Raw genomic sequence first — 23,748 nt, forward strand, 5'->3', positions numbered from 1 at the left:
GTTTTTAAGAGTATTATGTATTGAGTGATTGCAATCTTTTTACAGCCCGAACTTCTCGACCCCTGAAGAAGCCTTATCAGCGAAACTGGTCCCGTCTGGCCTTTTGGTTCACGAGCTAGGCATTTGTTGCCATTCACGTAGCAACACGATAAAGTTAAGTGCTGCTAGTTATTTATTTATTTATCTATTTATTGGCATTAGTTGTACATTTCATAGTTAACACAGTGCACAAGATGGAATAATAAGATTTAAAAAAGGAAGTATGAAAACCCAATGAAAGAAAAACTGTACACCTGCTTCCATCTGTTTCAATGATAATATTGAGCAGTGCAGGACTCTGAGGGTTTCTTACTGACATAGTGAGACATTTACTTTGACTGTTATATAAACAGATTATATAAACGGAACTTGTTACCATTTCCAAAGATATACTACCCTTTTAGGCGGTTCTCTTTGGCTTCTGAATATTGGTGGTGACTGGCTATATTGGGCAATATAGCCAGTTACTGGCCAATCCAGAGACTGGGATATTCAAAGTGAGATAGAAGGCTATCCCCCAGTGAATATCAGTGGATAGCCAGCTATGAGCTATTGTATTTAGCTGTTTGAGAGCTGTTCCCGGCTGGCTACATAGCGCTGAATATCAATCTTTTGGAGTCTAACCTCCAAGAAACATTTCCTAGTGGCTGGTTTCCTTAATACAGGATCAGTACTGGATTTGAACTTAAAATAATTCCCTTCACACAGCTCCTGTAAATCATATTATCTAGTCCAAACATAGTAGACCAGTTCAGAAAACCAGTGTTCACTATTACCTTCACCCAGCAACCTCTTGCACTGAGCAGTGTGGGTTCGACAAAATCCTTTGTAGCAGTAATGTTCTAATGAAGAGCAAGGGTACCCATCATGGAGATAGAAATCAGATGGGCAATCCTTAGACTTTCCACTACAATACTCGGGAAGGTCACATTCTTGAGCTGATTTTCTGCAGAGTGTGCCCTTTGGAGCAAGCTAGTAGAATGAGATGAAAATCAGATTACTGGGACATTTAAGCAATTGGAACTACTTTACTGAGCAGGGCATCATCATCAATATGCACATGCTTTCTAAAATATGCACATAAATCACAACTCCACCCAAACTCTTCCCCTGAACTGAGTGTCACAGTGAGGGTAAGAGGTGGCTGGGGAAATGGTGCCCCTGTGCCCTCCTCTCTGTCCTCCTGCTCCTTCTGTGCCAACCCCCCCACTCCTTCCATGCCCCCATGCCACACTTGTGCCGTACCTCTTTAAATATTTGCCAGTGTGAGCAGCTTCTCTGGCCTGCTGCTTGCGCTGGCATTGGCTTTCCCTCTGACTTTACTTCCTGGCCTCATGACCTGAAAGTGATTTCAGAAGGAGCCAGGCTGGCATGAGTAGCAGACTTGAGTAGTTGTGTTCGTTCAGGCAAAGATTTTAAAGAGGTATGTGGGGGGTGGGGAAGGGAGGGCATGGACATGAGCATGGCTTGGGTGGGGGGGCTTAAGACTTGCGGGCACCCCCACCAAGATAGCAACTGGGGCAGTCTGCGCCCCCCATGACACACTCTCTCCCCTCCCCTGCTTCCCACTATGCCACTGCCTGAACTGACTACTTTCTAAAGCTGCTTACAATATGGACCTCATTGCACTGTGCATACTTTTAAGCCTGAGACCATTTCCCCTGGAGTTTCAGAACTGCGTGAGGTACAAGCTGAACAAAAAAGAGGAAGTAATATGTCACATGATCTCTGGTATGCAGCACAGTGGCACAGTAAGGGGGTATGGTCTTCCTAAGGGCATTGCACCCTTCCTCCTCCTCTCTACTCCCCCCTCCCCTGCTCCTCTCCTTGCCATCCCCATACCTTTCTTACTTCCCCGGCCTGAAGTTGCTGCCTGCACCAGCATTAGCGCTCTCTCCGATGTCACTTCTGGGGCCCATGCCTAGGAAGTGATGTCAAAGGACGAGCCGACACCGATGTGGGCATGCTGCTCATGCTGGAGAAGTTAAAAAGGTATGGGGAAAGGGAAGGGGGGCACATGCGCGGCGGGGGGAGGGGGCTCTACCACCTCAGGCGCCACTCACCATTACTACGCCATTGATGCGGTACACCTTAAATTCTTAGTACTATTTCTTATAAAAGGAGCTTTCATTATTGGCCATGCTGGTATTACGCCTAGAAATCCTAAAATGCGGATGGAATGTTATTGCTTATAGCAGTGGTAACACTGCCATACTTTGTTGTTGTTAGGTGTCATCAATTTAATTGGGTATCATCTCCTTTCCACAGAATAAAAATGTCATCAATGTACCTTTTAGAAAAGATAACCTGTGCACACAACCTAATTGGATGACAAACCATTAAAGAGCAATAATTGGATCGGATGCTAACATCAATTAGGATTTGCATGTACATCTGGCTGTACCTTATTCTTTAATGCTGGGTGCCAAATTCCCATCAAAATGGGGCATGGCTGTGGGAGGAGCATGGGTGAATCAGGTGCGTTCCAAAAAGTAGGATGCAGTGTTATACAATATGGGGGATCCATGCCCAACTTGCACACCGGGATTTACACCAGGTTTTAGCTGGCATAAGTTTGATATCCAGAGATGGGTATGGGAATCTGCTCCAAATGCTATAAAATTCTATAAAAGGCATATAGACAGGGGCTTAATATTCAAGTGCCATGCCCTGCTAGGTTCTGCACCGAGCTCCCTTCCCTCCCTACCCTACAAGGCTTTGCACCCAGCCCCCTTCCCTACCAGGCTCTACACCCAGCCCCCTTCCCTCCCTGCCCTACCAGGCTATGCAGCCAGCCACCCTCCCTGCCAGGCTCTGCAATGCACCCCTCCCTGCTAGGCTCTGCACCCTGTCCCACCTCCTCTTCCACCTCTGGTAGGCCGGGACATGAGATCTGGGATAGAATAGCATTTAAGCTGATTTTTTTTCCACAGCACTGAATTTTGAGTCCCATTTATAGAATTCTCCCCACATCTGCAGCTTCAATGTTGGTGCTATTTCTATTGAATTTGTGCTAGTAGTTTCAGTGGTGTAGCGAGGGTAGGAGGCACCCAGGGCAGTGGCGCCCCCCTCGCGCACTTCCTTCCCACCCCCGTACCTCTTTAAATCTTCCTTAGTGTGAACAGCTTCTCCGGCCTGCTGCTTGTGCCCGCGTTGGCTTTCCCTGTGATGTCACTTCCTGGCCCCACGACCCGTAAGTGATTTTAGAGGGAGCCAGGCCGGTGCAAGCAGCAGGCCAGAGTAGTTGTTCGTGTTGGTGAAGATTTTAAAGAGGTAAGAGGGGTGGAGACGGAAGGCTGTGAGCATGGCATGGGGGAGTGGAGAGGTGCTGGTTCCCCCCCAAGACTGTACCCAGGGTGGTCCACCTCCCCCCTTACTACACCATGTATCTTTTTAAAATAGGTTAAAACAAAGGACCTTCTCCACCTCCAAACCTAGCCACCGTGTTATGAAACTACACTCATGCTGTACTTTACCTGACACATCAGACAGCAGTCTCCAATAGCACAAACTGCCCCTCTTTTCACTGTACAACTTGCAGGATCACAGCATGGACAATTCTAGAAGAAAAGAATGTGTATTTTCTTTTAAAATCCAATGAAATCTTAGAATATTGTAGATTCCTCCTTACATAGAAATTGAAAACTTCTAACTAGTGGCAAACCTAGCATATGTGACACCCTAGGTCGATCATTTTTTTAACACCCCCCTCCTCTATTTGTAAGACATGATTTTAAATACTAATCCACAACTCGCACATGAGTGTATCTAGAAAATGGCAGAATCTTACACACTGCATTGAGCATTAGAATATCAATACACTTCCCCCTCCGTATTCGCGGTTTCACCAATTGTGTTTTTGGTTATTTGTGGTTTTTCGTTTGCAGGATCCGCCCCCAAAATTACATCAGAGAAAATTACTGCTCCCAGCATTGTACAGAGAAAATCGCTGCACTTTCTTCACAGGAACAGGTCAGGTTATTCGCGGTTTTATCATATTCTCTAGGGTTGTTGTTTTTTTAACAGAAAACTGAATAACGTACGAAAAGTTATTTGCGTTTTTTCTGTATTCGCTGACTTGTTATTCCTCTATCACCGCAAATACGGAGGGGGAAGTGTGCACCCTATGTAAAACTAAAGAAGCCAGATTAGTACAGATCAATCTTGCAGTCAATGCTAACAGAAAACCATGTCTTTCATATACCTCTCTCTACCCTTTCCAGATGGCATCTGCCCTCTTTCTAAGCCCCTTCTAAAACCTGTCTGCTTCCCCCTTCCATCTCTCCCTCCCCCCTCCATTGGTCTGGCATCCATCTTCTTTCCTTCTCTCCCCTCTCCCCCAATGTCTGGCATCTCTCTCTTTCCCCACCCATGGTTTTTACATCTCTTTCTTCTACTATCCTCCCCCCAGATCTGGTATCTGTCTCTTTCACCCTCCCCCCCATGCTCTGGCATCTCTTCATAAGTCCATAAGCCATTATTAAGATGGTTTGGGGAAATCCACTACTTATTCCTAGGATAAGCAGCATAAAATCTGTTTTTTTTCATTGGGATCTTGCCAGGTACTTATGGCCTGGATTGGCCACTGTTGGAAATAGGATACTGGGCTTGATGGACCTTCAGTCTGTTCCAGTATGGCAACAATTATGTTCATATATTCTCCTAGGAGAGCTCAGAACGGTTTACATGAATTTGTTCAGGTTCTTAATATGTATACCCACCTGCATACTATGAACCATTTTATACAATAACGTGTAGCTGGAATTTTGGCACAGACGAGAATTCTGATCATTTACATGCATTCTAGGTGCCTATAAGTTGGCACCTTCGTTACAGGATTATCCTTTAAGGGGCTTCAATGACAGCATGGAAGATTAAGGGCTATATATTATGAAGAACTTTCTAACTATAAGAGCAGTCCAAACAACCAAATTAGTAAACCTACGTTAACAGAAGAATCTCTAACACTGAATAAACATTTCTCTAGGGAAAGTTTAGGCGTATTATATATGGCCTAGAGCAGCGGTCTCAAACACACGGCCCGCGGGCCGCATGCGGCTCTACAGGTGCTATTTTGCGGCCCGCAGTCTGAACGTGATGATCAACTGCTCCCTTGCTTCAGTTGATTGTTCCGGTGAAAGCTGTGGCCGGCGGCGGCTCCTGGTGCCATCCACACCAGCATTTCTCTTCCCCCTTCCCTTGTGGAACAGCAGCGTTTCTGGCCGGCTCCCTTGCTCAGTCATCGTTCCATTCAAAGCTGCGGGTAGTGGCTCCTCGCGCTATCCACTCCTGCATCGGAAGCCTCTCTGACGTCACAACATCAGAGAGGCTTCAGACGCAGGCGCGGATCTCGTGAGGAGCCGCCACCCGCGGCTTTGAACGAACAATCGACTGAGCAAGGGAGCCGGCCAGACATGCTGCTGCTCCACAAGGAAGGGAACGGAAGGGGAGGGGAAAGAGAAATGCTTCTGCTACATAGGAAAGGAGGACCCTAGGGAAATGCTGCTGCTGCTCCACAGGGAAAGGGAGAGGGAGGGAAGGGGGAAGAGAAATGCCTCTCCTGCACAGGAAAGGGGGAAGGGAAATGCTGCTGCTGCTGCTGCACCACAGGGAAAGGGAGGGGGAAGGAAAGGGGAAGAGAAATGCTTCTGCTGCACAGGAAAGGGGGAAGGGAAATGCTGCTTCTGTTGCTGCTGCACCCAAATTGGGGAAAGAGAGGGAAGGAAGGAAAAGGAAGACAAGGGAGAGGAGAGGAACAAGAGATGCCAAGTTCATGGGAGGGAGGGAAGCAAAGGAGATACCAGACCATGGAGGGGGAGGGGGAGATGCCAGGGCATGGGGGAGGGAAGGAGACAGATGCCAGACCAGGGGAAAGGAAGGAAGGAAGGAGGGAGGGAGAGAGATGTCAGACCATGGAAATAGGGATGGAAGAAGAGAGAGATAGAAGGAAAGGTAAGACATGGAAACGTAGATTTTGAAAAGAAAGCAGAAAAATTGAATATTAAGTTAATGCCAAAGATGGATGCAAGGCAGAAAGTGAAGACGGAGAGAAAAACAGTCAAAGGACAAGAAGACCCTGGAAACATAGTTAAAATAAAGTCACCAGCCAACAAAGGTAGGGAAAATGATTTTATTTTCAATATAGTGATTGAAATGTGTCAGTTTTGAGAAAGAAAAGATATTAAACTTTAAATGTGAGGGCTGCAGAAAAAATGGAGTACTTGGAGTGCCACAGAAAAAATAGTTAATATCTTATTAAAGAAATTACAATAAGGTAAAACTCTTTATAGTTTGTATATCTTTCTTTTTAACTGTTAAAGGAAAGTTTTATAAACTATAAAGAGTTTTACCTCATGCAAAATTGTCCTTTTTTTAATAAGACATTAACTATTTTTTTTGCGGCCCTCCAAATCCGCATTTGTATCTACAAATCCAAATCCATTTGTATCTACAAATCCAAATCCATTTGTATCTACAAATCCAAAATGTGGTCCCGCAAAGGGTTTGAGTTTGAGACCACTGGCCTAGTCATCTGAGGGCTAGATTTTCTATGCAAGTCAACTCACTCAAAATGGTGGACTTAATAATTTTATGCAAGATGAGGAACATCAATTAGTACTAACAAGTTCTGTGCCACAGTCACAATCTTCTCCTGTATTCAGAACCCCATCACCACAGCGAGCCTGCCTGTAGGGTTCACGGAGCATGGGAAAGTCCAATAGGCAGTTTCCTTTCTCTTGCCAAAGGAACTCCTTAAAATACTTGATGCTGCAGTTACTAAAGCTCTTTGTATCTATTTCACTTAAAAAAAAATGATAGCATCACATTAATCAAGTTTCAAGTTTATTATAAAATTTGATTAATCGCCTATTCCAAATTCTAAGCAATGTACAGATTGATAAAAGTTACAAAGTTAAGGAAGACAAACATAACTGACAAGTGCTAAATCTACTAAAACATATTAATAAGTCAACTTGCACATACAATCAAACAGAAAGAAATACAATCTGGTTATAAAGAAAAACAATTAGGGTTAAAAACAATAGGAAAGGGAAATGAAAACTATCAAAAAAAATCTAAAGATGGATTAAGAGCAATAAGTAATTCATTTAATCATTGAATGTATCTTTAAAAAGAAAACCCTTGAGTTTGCTCTTAAATTTTTCAAAATTCTTTTCCTCTCTTAGATAAATTGGAAGGACATTCCAGGATTGAGGAGCTGTGACTGAAAAAATAGATTGCCGCCGTGTGTTAATAATTTTAAGAGAGGGAATGACCAATAAATGTTGGTCATTTGACCTCAATAATCTAGATGAAGTATGAGGGATTAAAACTTTATAAATAAAAACTGGGGTTTTAAATGCCAAAGACTTAAAGTTGAGCAGGCATAATTTGTACATTATATGATGAGCAACTGGAAGCCAACGTGCTTTTTTAAGTAAGGGTATCACAAGATCAAATTTCTTGGCTTTCATAATAAGTTTGATTGAGGCATTCTGGATAATTTGCAGACGTCTAATTTCCTTTTGAGCCAATCCTTTAAACAGGGCATTACAATAGTCAATTTTAGAAATAACCAGAGAATGAATTAGTATATTCAGAGATTTTGGACATAAGAATTTGGATACTGAATGAATTTGGCGGAGTCTATAAAAAGTTGATTTGACAACATGACTGATATGGTCATGATAAGATAATTTATCATCAAAGATAATCCCGAGAATCCTAATTCTGTGAATCAACTTCAAGGAGATGCCCTTAATAGTGATTGGGAAGAAAAGTTTATAACAGTCTTTCCAAGGGAAAAGCATGATATTTGTTTTATTAATATTAAGGGCTAATCTATTTGTATCAAGCCATTGATGAATCTGTTCAAGTTTTCAATTTATAGCTGATATTTCAAAAGAACTATTAGAGTCAAGAGGGTGTAATAGCTGTATGTTGTCCGCATATGCAAATACGGAAAAACCAATAGACTGACAGAGTGTCATAAGGGGCGCAAGAAAAATATTGAATAGAAGAGGAGAAAGAATAGAACCCTGCAGAATGCCATAAGGTGCAGAAAAGCTTTCTGAAGTTGTATTGTTAAAGAAGACAGTAGAAGAACGATTATCAAAGTAAGATTTAAACCAAAGCAAAACCTGGTCTGTAATGCCAATAGATTGAAGTCTATCTAGTAAGAGATTGTGGCCAATAGTATCAAAAGCTGATGAAAGGTCAATTGAAATCAAGAGAACAGATGTGTGATGATCTAGATCAGTGGTCTCAAACTCAAACCCTTTGTGGGGCCACATTTTGGATTTGTAGGTACTTGGAGGGCCGCAGAAAAAATAGTTAATGCCTTATTAAAGAAATGACAATTTTGCATGAGGTAAAACTCTTTATAGTTTATAAAACTTTCCTTTAACAGTTAAAAGGAAAGATATATAAACTATAAAGAGTTTTACTTCATGCAAAATTGTCATTTCTTTAATAAGACATTAACTATTTTTTCTGCGGCCCTCCAAGTACTCTATTTTTTTCTGCAGCACTCACATTTAAAGTTCAATATCTTTTCTTTCTCAAAACTGGCACATTTCAATCACTAAATTGAAAATAAAATCATTTTCCTACCTTTGTTTGGTAATTTCATCAGTCTCTGGTTGCACTTTATTCTTCTGACTGTGCATCCAATACTTCTTCCCTTCTTTCAGCCTCCTGTATGCTTCCTCTCCTCCAGACCTCATTCCCTCCCCCAACTTTTTCTTTCTTTCTCTGTCTGTCTATCTCTGATTCCGTGCCCCATTTTTTGCTTTGTTTCTGGTTCCCTGTCCCCTCTCCTTCTTTCTTCCTTCCTCCGTGCCCCATTTTTTGCTTTTTTTTCTGGCTCCCTGTACCCACCCCACCTTCTTTCTTCCTTCCTTCCTGCCCTCCCCCATGCCACTGCCGCCGCGGAATAGGCTGCTGCTGCTGCCGCTATCAGGAACAGGCCATCTCCCTGCTTCTCTTCTGCACGGAGCTGACCAACTCTCGCTGCCCGATGTCAATTCTAACGTCGGAAAGGACATTCCAGGCAGCCAGGCAGCGATTGGCTAGCCAGAATGTCCTCTTGACGTCAGAATTGACGTCGAGCCGCCAGAGTTGGTCGGCCCTGCAGGGAAGAGAACAGTGGACCGCCCCCTCCTTGGTACACCACTGGAGCAGCAGCGTATCTGGCCGACTCATTCGTTCAAAGCCGCGGGTGGAGGCTCCTTGCGAGATCCGCATCTGCGTCTGAAGCCTCTCTGATGTTGTGACATCAGAGAGGCTTCCGATGCAGGAGTGGATAGCGCAAGGTGCCGCCAACCCGCGGCTTTGAGCGAACGAGCCGGCTGCTGCTCCAAAAGGAAGAGAATGATGGCCTCCAGACCGCGGGCTGCAAATAAAACCTGGAGAGCCACATGTGGCCCGTGGGCCGCGTGTTTGAGACTGCTGATCTAGATGGTAGAGTATAGAAGTTGTATTCATCGATGAATTTTTTTCCACACAGACTTTCAATCAGAATGAAGGGCAAGTTTCTCTTAGAATGATTCACTAAAGGGAAAACTTTCAGCCAGTAAAATAATTCCCTCAGCCTAACATGCTTTAATCCTCTAACTCTTCATTGCCCCAGGTACAAAATAAGTACAGGCAGTCCCTGAGTTACAGACACCTGACTTAAGTATGACTTGTACTTAAGAACTCGGTTGCGGCTTCATTTGATTTCACTGAGCAGTATTTCCAATGGCATAGACTCCTCCACTTCTCCTGTAGCAGATTCAGGAATGATGCATGGCCACATTAAGAACAGTGTGTGGTTGTGCATGCTATACCTTAGAGCAGGGGTGTCAAACTCAATCACATTAAGGGGCCAAAATCCAAAACACAGGCTAAGTCGTGGGCAAGATCCCTTTCCCATAATAGTACTAATTATAACACCATTTTTTCCATTCATTTTTCATATATACATACACAATATAATCTTATTAGCACATAATGGTAATGGTTAACCACAAAATTAAACTACACAAAACACACTGTATGCTTCTCAACATTCATTCCTACCAGAACACAGATAACCCCTATGAAAATACGGGACCAAAAACTAAAAGTACTAATTTATAAAAAAGAAACCCTAAGATTCAAGACTCTGCATGCAGTACAACCCCCAGAGAAAAAGAAACAAATGTATTTCTTCCTGAGCAGTGCAAAAGATAGACAGCAGATTAAAATGCTCAAAATTGACACAATTCAAATACTAACTTGAAAATAAAATCATTCCCCCCTAACTTTGTTGTCTCCCTCCCTCCATGCTGTGCCTTCCTCCAGTAGGTCTTACATTCTAGCCGGCTCCAACCTGTCCGTTTTATGTGGCCTGCGGTCCAATGCCCCCCCGGTGTTATCTTGTGGCCGGCTCCCTCCTCCTCACAGCTGCAGTGTGCACAAAGCCGTGTGCAGCGGCTTTTCATGCATCCTGACATTTCATGCATCCTGACATTGCAACATCAGAGGGAATGCTTCTGGATGAGGCGCGGGATGCGCGAGGAGCCGCCGCATGCAGCTTCGTGCACACTGCAGTTGTGATGAGGAGGGAGCAGGTCACAAGATAACACCGAGGGCATCCGACCACGGGCCGCATTAAACGGCCAGGCAGGCTGGATCTGGCCCGCAGGCCTTGAGTTTCACACTTGTGCCTTAGAGGAACACTAGTAGGGACAGTTGGGCCTTGTCAGCTGAGAGCAGAGGTAAGCAGCAAGAATCTTAAAATCTACAAATTCTGAGTTACATACAAATATGACTTGAGAACAGCTTTAAAAATGTAACTTGTTCTTAACCCGGGGACTGCTCGTACCTGACTAAAATATGTAAACCACTTTGACTGTGTATACCACAGAAAAAATGGTATACAAGTCCCTTTACCCTTTAAATCAGGAGTGCCCAAAAGGTCAATAACAATCAACCAGTAGATCGCAAAGGCAACGCGAGTTGATCGTGGAGCCCATCTTGGGCTCCATGATAGACTCGCGTTGCCTTCCATTCTACCTGCTTCCTGACCCTGTAAAGAGGACGCTGAAGCACAGGGCTGACCAAACTTCCTTACCCGACGTCAATTCTGACGTCGTAGAGGAAATTCCGGGCCAGCCAATCGCTGCCTGGCTGACCGGGAACTTCCTTTCCGACGTTAGAATTGACATCGAGCGGGGAAGGTTTGTCAGCCCGGTGCTTTACGGCAGCGGCCTGTTCCCCGATGGCAGTGGCTTGGGGGAGGGCAGGGAGTGAGAGAGAAAGTAAGAAAGGGGGCAGGGAGACAGAAAGAAAGGCAGGGAGACAGACAGAAAGGGAACATGGAGATAGCATTAGTCTGTACAGAGGTCTGTTCTGGTTTTTCAACATGAACGAAGGTGTTGGTGAGGGCTTTTGGCTTAGAATGCCTAAGACCAAAGAGAACTTGAGCTCATCCAGCTCCTGCAGTGACTCAGATAATAGACTTGAGAGGAAGAAGAGAAAGAAATAACCTTCTCCAGCTAAAACTAAGAGAGAGAAACAGAAGGTTGCAAAGGAAATAAAGGCTTCCGCTACGAATCCACAGGAAGACAGTACTGAAGGGAACATGTTTCATGAATTGCTTTATTTCCAGCTGAAGGAGCAGATTCCAGATATTGATGCAGCAATCAAGAAACTGTGACGAGTAGGGCACCTCAAAAAGGATAGAGGAAACCATACACAAGATTGTTTTGTTGTGTACATCCTTTTAAACTATTAATATATTGTTTACCTCTGGGGAAAAAAAGGGAGCATGGAGAAAGAAAGACAGGGAGACAGAAAGAAATGGGGCATGGAGAGAGAAAGAAAGAAAGGAGGCATGGAGAGAGAATGACAGAAAGAAAGAAAGGGGAAGGGGCAGGGAGAGAGGAAGAAAATGTTGGGGGAGGGAATGAGGTCTGGAGGAGAGGAAGCATACAGGAGGCTGAAAGAAGGACAGAAATAATGGATGCACAGTCAGAAGAAGAAAGTGCAATCAGAGACTCATGAAATCACCAAAGGTAGGAAAATGATTTTATTTTCAATGTAGTGATCAAAATGTGTCCGTTTTGAGAATATTTATATCTGCTGTCTATATTTTGCACTATGACCCCCTTTTACTAAACCTAAATAGCGGTTTTTAGCGCAGGGAGCCTATGAGCATCGAGCAGCGCAGGGCATTCAGCGCAGCTCCCTGTGCTAAAAAACGCTATCGCAGTTTAATAACAAGGGAGGGGGTATATTTGTCTATTTTTGTATAGTTGTTACTGAGGTGACATTGCATAAAGTCATCTGCCTTGACCTCTTTGAAAACCCGTGAAATATAAATGATAATTAACATTTTCTCTGTGTACAGTGTGCTTTATGTTTTTTAAAATTTTATTGTTGGTAGATCATTTTGACTTGGTCATTTTACCTAGATTGTATAAAAACAATAGAATTTTAGCAGATACCTGGCAGACACTAAAATAGGTGAATAATTTAACAACTATTCCAATTCATAAATCAACATTTCAGTCCCTATGGCTGAACTCCAAGATTCAAATTGACGGATTTAAGGTCATCTGGAAACACTGGATGAAGGTGGGTATACGCACGTTAGATGATGTTATTTCTGATGGTAAGCTGCTTGACTTTTCACGATTGCAACATAAATTTGGCCTCAATAAATCACAAAATTATAGATGGTTGCAGTTGAAGCAGGCCATTCAGGAGGGGTTGGTTCCCTGAATGGAAAAATCTTAGTAATCAGTATAGCTTGCTGGTCTTATGTTTTCAAGTGGTCTTCCTGGAACACCAGGCCGCTCAGTGGTATAATAAATTAATATCTGGATTTATAAATAAAAAAACAAAAAACTGGTCTGCGTGACATTTGGAGCATTGAGATAAAGCATCAAATTACTGCGTCTCAATGGCCATGAACTTGGGCTTGGAGGATGAGATGTTAGACTATTAAGTGATGTTAAAGTATACAATGATTTTATCTTATACTGCACTTATACTGCACTTTTAAAAATGAATACAGAATAAAAAAAAAAAAAAAAGTAGCTCGCAAGCCCAAAAAGTGTGGGCACCCCTGCTTTAAATTATGGAAGAGTTTTCCAAGCTACTTGTGCTCCATTTCAAAGCCTTTGACTAATAGAAAAAGCTCTTCCAATAGCCTGTATTCTCTTCCACAGTCTATATCCAATACAAAAGTTCTCTTACCTACGTGCAGTGGCCTACCAAGGGGGGTGGGGGGGTGGTCCGCCCCGGGTGCAGCCTTAGGGGAGGTGCACAGCCGGCTGGTCCCTATCGCCCTCCCTCCCTCTTTACTGCCACCCTCCTTACTGTCCCACCGAGTTGAATCAGCTCCCTTTCTCCCTCCCTGCCCCTTACCTTCATGGTACTTTCACCCCCCCCCCAACAGGCCCGGTCCGACAAACCTCCCTGCCCTGTGGCTGGCGATGTCTAAACGGCCTTCTTTCAGCTGGTGGAGCGTTGTCGTTGCAAATGGCTGCCGTAAAGGTCGTCTCTGACGCAACTTCCGGTTTATTTATTTAAATTATTCTTTACCATTTAAAATAAGAGACGGGGGATCTAGAAGGAATAAAAACCTTGCACAGAAAATAATGTATAATGATATGAACAAAAAAAAATAGTGAGCAAGCCTGAATTCCCCTCCCCCAACTTACATTATTCTGCTATCCATTATACATATGCTTGACGCACATGAACACATCTTATCAGAATCATCATGGCGGATGCCCAGATTGTGTGCCAGGAAGTGTGCAAAGATTGACGCAAATGTCTCAGTAGTCCTTGATGGAGGATACTAAACCCAGAAATGAAACAAAAGGTTACTATGGATGATAGATTTTATTTCCGAGATCAACTAAACATAAAGCTGTTGAACGGCTAACTGGAATAATGAAGTGAAAAATAAAATATCTCCCAGTACCATGGCAATGCCCTTGAGTGTAGGGATTTGGTTCTTTCGTAGTCTATTGAACTTTTATCAGGTACATGGGTAGAACATGGGAAGGACCCCTACTTACCATGTAATTTGCAGAAAACTGTAGGCTATGCATATGCCTGTTGCATTTCTATACCCACAGTTCCACTAGGTCTATGGCGGGTGTTATCTTCAGGTACGTAAATGTATGGTGTGCTGATATTAGATTAGATTAGTATTATATTATGAAATCTGGGTGCCCAGATGCTATTGCAGAATAAGATCCCCTCCCCTGCATATCCTCAAAGCATATTTACATGGAAGTGCCCAGTTGTAGAACTGATCCTGTAACTTAAACGTTAGATAGATAGATATTATATAAATTATTAGTTATACATATTTTCAATGGCACCATGGGCCTGATTCTATATATGCCTAAGTTAGATGCTATAGGGTGCCTACATTGAGGATACCTAGCGACACCTAACTTATTTCTGCGTAGATATAAATTGGTTTTAATTGGTTTTAATGGCATGGAAATTGACCAAGCCATTAAAAACTAATTAAAATATGTTAAAAAATTTAACTAATTTAGGTTTTGTGGGTAGCTAAAAATTATTGTTGTTCATGTGCTTTCATGACTGCACTCGGTTCCAGAAAGGAGATTTTAAACCAGTTCTAAACTTCTGACAATCTCATCCTGATGCATTATGGCACCTGCTGCAATACTGATTTCATGAGTAAAATCAGGAACAAGTACTTCCATGCATTAAGATGTATATTGAAACATAGACTAGGGCAGTGGTCTCAAACTCAAACCCTTTGCAGGACCACATTTTGGGATTTGTAGGTACTTGGAGGGCCTCAAAAAAATAGTTAATGTCTTATTAAAGAAATGAGTTTTCCATGAGTTAAAACTCTTTATAGTTTATAAATCTTTCCTTTTAGCTAAGTCTTAATAATAATAATGCAATTTATAGCTAAAGAGACATATGATCAAGAAACTGCTTTATTTTACTTCTGTGATTATGATAAACACACCAAGGGCCTCAAAATAGTACCTGGCGGGCCGCATTTGGTCCCCGGGCCGCAAGTTTGAGACCACAGGACTAGGGGGACACTTGATGAAGTTACAGGGAAATACTTTTAAAACCAATAGGTGGAAATATTTTTTCACTCGGAGAATAGTTAAGCTCTGGAACGCATTGCCAGAGATTGTGGTAAGAGCAGATAGCATAGCTGGTTTTAAGAAGGGTTTCGTCAGTTTCCTGGAGGAAAAGTCCATAGTCTGTTATTAAGACACTAGTGTTTAAGCCCGTTACATTAAGGGTGCTAGAATATATGTGTAGACTTTTAGCACAATGGGGCGCTGAGGCGTTTCTTTCTTTCTGTCTGTCTTTCTTTCTTCCTGCCTCCTTTCTTTCTTTCTGACTGTCTCTCTCCCTGGCCCCCTGTCTGTCTGGCTTTCTGTTTCTTCTCCCTTCCTTTTACCTCCCATGTCCAGCAGTACCCCTTCCCTGCTCCCCCTGTCCAGCAGTAGCCCTTCTCCCTTCCTTTTACCTCCCCCTTGTCTAGTAGTACCCTTTCCCTGCTCCCCCTGTCCAGCAGTAGCCCTTCTCCCTTCCTTTTAACTCCCCCCTCTCCAGTAGTACCCCTTCCCTGTTCCCCCTGTCCAGCAGTAACCCCTCTCCCTTCCTTTTACCTACCCATATTCAGGCTCCCATTTCCCCTTTTACCTTCCCTATTTCCACCTTTTTCCAAACTTTGACAGTGCAATACAATTAATTGAACATAAAATACTGCATAAAATGCACTATTAACTACACAAATAATACATAAAACAATCATTTTCTCCTACCCTCCTCCCAATTATTAATACAATATGACATATGATGTGATTACAATATTCTCTAGAAGACTACACTTATAGATAATTGAGCAATATGGCCAGTCTGAGAATGGAAAACCCAACTATTTATCCTAAGGACTGGTTGTTATTTTGGGGCTCAGTTTCTAAAATGGCATAAAGTGGCAGGCAGATGTTTTTTGGGCAAAACTGCAGTTCATCTAAATCTCAAGGGGGCATGTCAGAGTGTTTTAGGGCAGGCTTTTAATTTGTGATAATGACCAAACTGCTGTAGGAATAAAGATATGACCCCCCCTTTAAACCCCCAATGGAGACTTACGACTCTCCTACCCCCCCTAAGAGGCAAACGTGATAGTACATTTCAGGCTCTATGACAGCTGCAGCTATAAATGGCTATTCCTCTTACAGAAGCAAGACGCGTCCTCTTGCGTTTGGGAAGCCAGGCTTCAGCCATCTTCTGCCGCGGCCTGCAGCCGCCGACAGCCGTCGCGGCTGACATCCGCCTCGGGGGATTCTCACGCATGCGCACTCCTACCTGCGGTGCCCTACAGCACACGGAAAATGGGAGCACGCAGGTGGGAGTGCATGAGCGCTTAGGGCTTTATTATATTAGATAGGGGAAGCCACTGCTTGCCCTGGATCGGTAGAATGGAATATTGCTACACCTTGGGGTTTGGCCGTTACTAGTGACCTGGATTGGCCAGCGTGAGAACAGGCTACTCGGCTTGATGGGCCATTGGTCTGACCCAGTAAGGCTATTCTTATGCTCTTATAGATGGGGCTAAAAAGTTTCCCACCTGGAACTAGGAATTTGTTAGCTCTGTGGCTGAGGAATTTAAGTACAATGCCCAGGAATGATGATGTTGAAGATTTCAGGTTTAACCTATTGTACTCTGGAAAAGTTCTTATGAAGGCCAAATAGTCACTTATTGTGAGGCTATTTTATAAAGACAAATATGTACCTAAGGGGTATGATGGGGGCATGTTTTAGGCAGACTTACGATTTGGACATTTTCCTGCAATAATGGAACATTGCATACAACGTCTAGGGCAAAACTTGGACGTTTGAGGGTAGACTAGTTTCAATAACAAACAAGTGCCCAAAAGATGGTCAAACGGATCGGATGACCACTGGAGGCATGAAGGCATGGTCCCCCCTAACTCCCCCAGTGGTCACTGAACCCCTGTCATCCCCTAAAGATGTGAATAAAACAGTACATATCAGCCTTTATGACAGCTTTAGATGTTATGGCCAGTCCTAGTAGAGCCGCAAACAGGTTCCTGGACTGCAGAGAAGAGGACTATAATCCATATCCCACTCTGTTTAGTGCACTTTTGGTAGAAAGCATAAGCCTTCTAAAACCCACCATTAACCTACTGTACTGACATATGGTGAAGCGGCCTAGAGGTTAGAGCTGCTGCCTCAGCACCCTGAGGTTGTGAGTTCAATCCCAGCCTGCACCTTGTGACTCTGGAAAGTCACTTAACACCCTGTTTTCACAGGGTGTTAAGTGACTTTTTAAGATTGTGAGCCTGCTGAGACAGATGGCGAAAATACTTCAATGCATTGTAAACCACCTTGGGTGAATCTCTTCATGAAAAGGTACTTAATAAATCTAACTAAATATAGGTGACACCTGCAGGCATAAGGGTATGTAGATTCTTTCATAAAGAAAGCATGGATTAATTTGTAGAAAATATTTAAAATAGAAACAATTGGAAAGTCTGTAACATACCACAACAATGGCTCCACCAGAACTAGAACACGCTTTTCCAAAAGTCGCTGCCCCTGAAGATTTAACATCTTTTCTAGAACTATCAGAGAACAATTTTGGTCACATACACAGTGAAGCAAAATATGTAATGCAATAAGCTTTATTTTGCTGTAAAAACTCTAGTAGGAATGACAAGCAGGTTGGACATTTCCATGTTGGTGATGCTTTGATGAGCTAAGAAACTGTAGATTTGTCTTCATCCTCTAAGCCTCCCTATCTGTTCCCTAAGGAAGTAATTTTGTAACAGGTCACCTATGTGTCTTCATAAAATACTGCACAAATCCTGCAGAAATCATGTTTGATTTGAAAGTGTGGACATTAGACCTGCCTGACAAAAGGTGTAAATGTACACATGTACAATATACATGATGACTCCTGCTTTCTTCCCCTAAGAACGCTTAATTGTGACCCACATTTATATTTAAAAACTTGGATTTACCACTCACTTTTATCAGACCAGAGTGGTTTACAATTTTAAAATCCAGTAATTCTTAATGAGGAAAAGAACTCCACAAAGGTAGCGTGAATGTGACCTTGGGATGTCTTTCCTATCTCACATTCTAAAATATTTCTCTAAAAGGACAGAGTTGTCTTCTGCATACTAATAATTACAAATTATAGGCCCACTTAAATAGATGCATCTTTAGAAATCCCTGAACCTATAATTAACTTCACCAAGGCATTTGGGCAAGCCAGAAGAATACCTTCTCCCTTGTGGCTGCTCAGTGCCCAATGCCCCTTAGAAAGATGTGATATCGAGAGCCTATAGTCTTGCAAAGACCTAAGGCATTTTACAGGCATAAATAAAACTACTATTTGTTTAAGTTTAGGCACTTCTGTTCCCACAGTGATTTATGTGCCAAGCAGAGTCTTAAATGCATTTCTATATAACACAGGCAGCCAATGATACTTTAGCAGTAAGGGATCACATGATCAAACATGTGACCTAACTGAATAAGGGCTAGATTCACTAAGCAAACTGACTGTGTACCGATCGGTGTGTGACCTGATTTTACTCCGGCTGATTCACTTACCTCTCCTCTGATCCGATTCCAATCCGTGCATGCAAATGAGGGGAACGGCATGCAAAGTAGGCAGGGACACGATTCACTACAGAAAACTTGCAAACTGACTAGGCTGGCCTATCAACACAAGAAGCGACTGCTGAGGACCAGTTGCTGAGGTCCTTTCCGAATGCCCTGCCTTCTGCCGCCCTGCTTCTCAGCCCCGATCGCCTGCCTGCCCTGATCTGCTCTCTTCCCTGATCTCCTGCCCTGTCTCAGCCTTGATCTCCTGCCTGCCCCGATCTCGTGCTCTGCTCCGAATCTCTCCTGCCTGCTGCCCTGACTCAACGCCCTGCTCTTGAACCGAATCTCTCCTGCCAGTCCGACTCTCCTGTCCTTCCCCGCACTGCGAGCCCGTGGTTTTAACCCGTGGTTTAAAGCGGGTTAAAATCATGGGCTTGCTCATTAGGTTACTTCAAACCTCCCCCAGTTAAAACCCACCAAAGAGGACACCAGTTAGACTTAGTTGCTTTCTCCACTAGAGAACTGCCTAATCCCAAAATTTACTGGAAGCAAGAATACTGGACCGATTCACTATGGTCTGTAATTTTGAACTCGACCGCCAACTAAAGACAACTAAACCAACAAACAATAACCCCAAAACAAGAAATAAAAAATTTCATTCTAGCAGAGATAAGATAAATCCCGTTGAGTTCTGGTCTCACTATGAGATCGTATCTGAACAAAATGAAGAAATCGAACAATTCATGAACTCATGGACTAATGATAGCACTAACATTCTAAATGAAATGGCTCCCATTAAAACCCGTAGAAAAAGACTTAGAAACCTAGAGGGATGGTTTGATACAGAGCTGCTGATGACAAAGAGAGAATTAAGAAAATCAGAAAGACTATGGTTAAAATCAGGAGCACAAGAGCATAGAGTTGCCTGGAGATCAAAATTAAAAAACTACAAAAATCTTTCCATAGAAAAATAAAAAAACTTCTATGCCCATATAATCGGTAACATTTCAAACAATAGTAGCAGCCTTTTTAATCTGGTAAATGATTTATACAATATCGAAACATTTACCGACACTCCTGAAGAACCTACTCTAACCGCAAACAGCATGGCTGATTTTTTCAATTCAAAAATTCAAAAATTGAGATCTTCTCTACCCGCCCCGGCCAAGCCCCACTGGTGTTACCCCTTTCTGCAAGATTCTGACGATTCCAGAGCTGATCTGAATAGGAACAAATTTCCAACCCTCAACTGGCAAATTTTTAGTAAATTCTACAATAAGTATGTTAATTCCTACTGCAAATTGGACACCTGTCCTCCAAACGTCATGAAATCTGCCCCCATCAATTTTAAGGTCAAGATGTTGACTTGGGTAAACTTTCTACTATCCTCAGGGAAGTTCCCAGTGGAACAAGGTCACATTATGATTACACCCATTATAAAAAATGCTAAAGAACCTTCTAACATTGCTTCTAACTTTAGACCCATCACCAATATCCCTCTAGTAACCAAAATATCCGAAGGGGTGGTAAATACCGAACTCACTACATATTTGGAGAAACACAACATCTTACACAACAACCAATCCGGCTTCCGATCAGGGCACAGTACTGAAACAATTATATCCTCTCTGTTTGATTACCTTCACCTTCTTTTCAGCCAAGGATCAAATGCTCTGATATTGCAACTTGATCTGAGTAGTGCATTCGATTTGGTTGACCATGCTATTCTGCTGGACTGCTTGGCATCTATCAGAATCTCAGGCCATGTTCTCAATTGGTTCCATGGGTTCCTGGGAAATAGATCCTATAAGGTGTTTAAGGACGATATCATCTCCTACAGCTGGGACAACCCGTGTGGGGTCCACAGGGCTCCCCTTTGTCCCCCACCCTGTTTAACATCTATTTTGCCTCCCTAGGAAACCTCTTGCAGAGTCTACAGCTAAAATTCTTCATCTACGCAGACGATATCATCATAATCATTCCGCTATCCTGCTTTACACCAGAGCTGCTAAATTCTCTATCATCTATTCTAAATCAGGTCGAACTTTGGATGTCAGTGTTTTGTTTAAAGTTAAACCCAGAAAAAACTAAATTCTTCCTGGCAACCCCAAATGACAAAATCAAGGAAACCACGCTACATGTGAATGGGCTGGACTACTGTATTGAGCAATCCTTAAAAACACTAGGAGTCACTTTAGATAAGCATCTCACTTTGGAGAAACACTCCGACCTAATATTTAAGAAAAGTATCTCGGTTCTCTGGAAACTCCGCAACATAAAAAAATACTTTGACGACACCTCTTTTCGTCTGCTGGTACAATCTTCTATTCTGAATGTTCTGGATTACTGTAATATCATATACTTAGGCGCCTTCAAGAAAATCATCAAGAAGCTGAGGCTGATCCAAAATACTGCCGTCCGTCTCATCTTTGGCTTGAAGAAATGGGAACACATAACCCCTTTCTACCACAAGCTGCACTGGCGGCCGTTCGAATCCAGAGTCCTATTTAAGTTCTCATGCATCTGTTACAAAACAGTATTTGGTATGTCACCGGACTATCTTTACCGTCACTTCAACCTAAGCCACAACAATAAGAGCTCCCGCAGAATAAATCTGTTCGCTTTTCCATCACTAAAATCGTGTCACCTTAAAAGATTCTACGAAAGAACCTTCCCCTTTCAAGCGGCCAAACTAAATTCATGGCTAGCCCAAATTATACTTGATGCCTCTTCATACCTCAGTTTTAGAAAGCAGATTAAAACTCAGCTATTCAACAGACCGAATCCCTAATCGTTCCCCATGACTATCCCCTTTCACTCTTCTAAGATTGTTGCCCACTCCTTATGGCTTGTATACATTTTCCCTTGTATGCTCCTTCCTTATGGTGTGCATGCATTTCTCCTCACTTAAATTGTATGCATGTACTTATTGTATCTATTGCATGTATTCTGCTGCATGTACTTATTGCCACATGTACTTATTGCATGTACTTATGCATGTCCTTATTGCATGTACTTTTTGTACATATGCATGTATTTTTTTTTCTTGTTCCCTTCACTTAAATTGTAGATGTATAACCAGCATGTTAACTTTTATAATTGCTTTGTTCATTTTTTTGGTTGTCAACTGCAACTGCACTGTTTGTTTTGAATCTAACTGCTGTGAACCGCCTAGAACTCCCTGGGTATGGCAGTATACAAAATAAATTTTTTATTATTATTATTATTATTATTAAAAGTTAAAAAAAAAAAAAATAACGGCTCTAGATGGCTCTTAAATGCATGCGCAGACCATATACAGATGATCTGTGCATGCGTCGGGATCACACACTAGCGATCTGTACGGTCAGAGGGGGGGCGTTCCACCGATCACCCTCATTAAATTTTTTTTGTTTTGTAAATTCGTCGGGCCTGCACAGATCGGCCACGGATCAGGAACCCTAATGGAGATTAGTGAATCTAGCCCTTAGAGTCTGTTTGCATGCGTAAATCAATATTTTGCGCATACAATTATTTTATAAACTTATCCTCTAACTGCAAAGACCCTTCCCTCCCTCCACCCCTCAGTATCTGTAAATATATTAACATTCTTACGTTATCAGATAAGCAATATCATGATTTTGACGAGGGATAAGATCTGTCTCTCTCCAGTTTATAAATCTGATTAGCATGTCATCTGTCGATCCTTCCATAGATACTTTATCTTCTATTGTCCAAATCTCGAGTCCGCGTAATATGATGTGCAGATTAAGTGGGATGTACATCTGCCAACAAAATATCCTAAAATAAACAACTAGGGGCTCATAATAATAATAATAATAATAAAAAATAACATCTAAAAAGTGGCCTAAATGGGTACTTGGACGATCAAAAAGCCTGATCGTTCAAGTACCCATAATCAAAGCTGGTTTTAGACGTATCTAAAACCAACTTAGGCCTTTCCCCTGCCTCTAAATGCACAGAGAGAAAAGAGGCGTTTTTAGAGGAGGGGAAAGGGCGGGCGGTGGGCGGGAGGTGGGCCGACCTTGACCTAGGCATGCAGCAGATATAACCAAAACTTTAGGCAGGTTGCCTAGTTGGCACATATACGTTTTGACTTAGACCAAGTCAAAACAGGTATAAGTGCAGAAAAGGGGCCACTGAGCTGATCGTGGCTGCTGCGATCAGCTCAGCGGCTCCAGCAACCTGCCTACCCCTACAGCAATGATCGCGGCAGGAGAGATGGCTCACCTCCTCCGCTGCCGCGATCTACCTTCCCCCCCCCAACAACGATCAGGGCAGGAGGGAGCCCAAGCCCTCCTGCCTCGCGGCAGCCCCAAACCCCCGATGAAGATTGGGGTAAGAGGGAGCCCAAGCCCTCCTGCCCCGGGCACCCCCGAACTGCTCGATAGGATCGGTGCAGGAGGGAGCCCAAGCCCTCCTGCCCTGGGCACCCCCGAACTGCCCGACAGGATCGGGACAGGAAGGAGCCCAAGCCCTCCTGCCCCAGGCATCTCAGGCCCCATCTGTGGGCGGGATTTGAGCCGCCTGGGCCAATCAGGTCCTTAGGCCAGCCATTCAATGGATGGCTGGCCTGTCGGATGGACGGGCTTGGCACCCGTCCGTCTGACTAATGTTATTGAAGGTACTGGGGGTGTCATGGGGTCGGCGGAGGGGGGGGCGATCTGGGTTGGGGGGGGCCTTTGCTTCAAGGGCAGGAGGGCTTGGGCTCCATCCTGCCCCGATCCTGTCGGGCAGTTTGGGGGTGCCTGGGGCAGGAAGGCTTGGGCTTCATCGTGGGTTCGGGGCTGCCATGGGGCAGGAGTGCTTGGGCTCCCTCTTGCCCCGATGTCGTCGGGGGGGGGAGGGGGGGTGGATTCTGTAACCGGTGTTGGTTTTGACGGACACCGGTTACAGAATCCAGCTTTTAGGTGAAGGACTGCTTCTACTTTCAATGTTTAAGGCCTTAGGCCAAAAAGGGGCTTAGACGTTTTTTTGATTATGCCCCTCCACAAGTTTACAGTTATCCTCCATGTAATATGCTAAGGTATGCTGGAAACTTCACATTCAGTGTGAAGGGGTGTGAGGTGAGAAGGACATGGGAAA

At 43.4% G+C, this 23,748-nt stretch overlaps 1 protein-coding gene across 7 annotated transcripts in view; it reads right to left on the bottom strand.

The window, feature by feature from the left end:
- The window catches only part of LOC117363119 (disintegrin and metalloproteinase domain-containing protein 9-like), a 141,814-nt gene that overhangs the window by 86,619 nt on the left and 31,447 nt on the right, over nt 1–23,748 (bottom strand). For 6 of the 7 annotated variants that reach the window (XM_033950434.1, XM_033950433.1, XM_033950431.1 and 3 more), the window contains exons 9-14: nt 22,258–22,427; nt 17,597–17,675; nt 13,734–13,873; nt 6,663–6,840; nt 3,516–3,599; nt 816–1,011 (exon numbers count right to left, since the gene is read on the bottom strand). In XM_033950434.1, coding sequence (XP_033806325.1) covers nt 816–1,011; nt 3,516–3,599; nt 6,663–6,840; nt 13,734–13,873; nt 17,597–17,675; nt 22,258–22,427 — 847 coding nt within the window. The remainder of the gene's footprint in view (nt 1–815; nt 1,012–3,515; nt 3,600–6,662; nt 6,841–13,733; nt 13,874–17,596; nt 17,676–22,257; nt 22,428–23,748) is intronic. The other variant, XM_033950435.1, reaches the window with a different exon arrangement.

This window comes from Geotrypetes seraphini, chromosome 6 (assembly GCF_902459505.1).
Source record: "Geotrypetes seraphini chromosome 6, aGeoSer1.1, whole genome shotgun sequence".
In the NCBI taxonomy this organism is placed as follows: domain Eukaryota; kingdom Metazoa; phylum Chordata; class Amphibia; order Gymnophiona; family Dermophiidae; genus Geotrypetes; species Geotrypetes seraphini.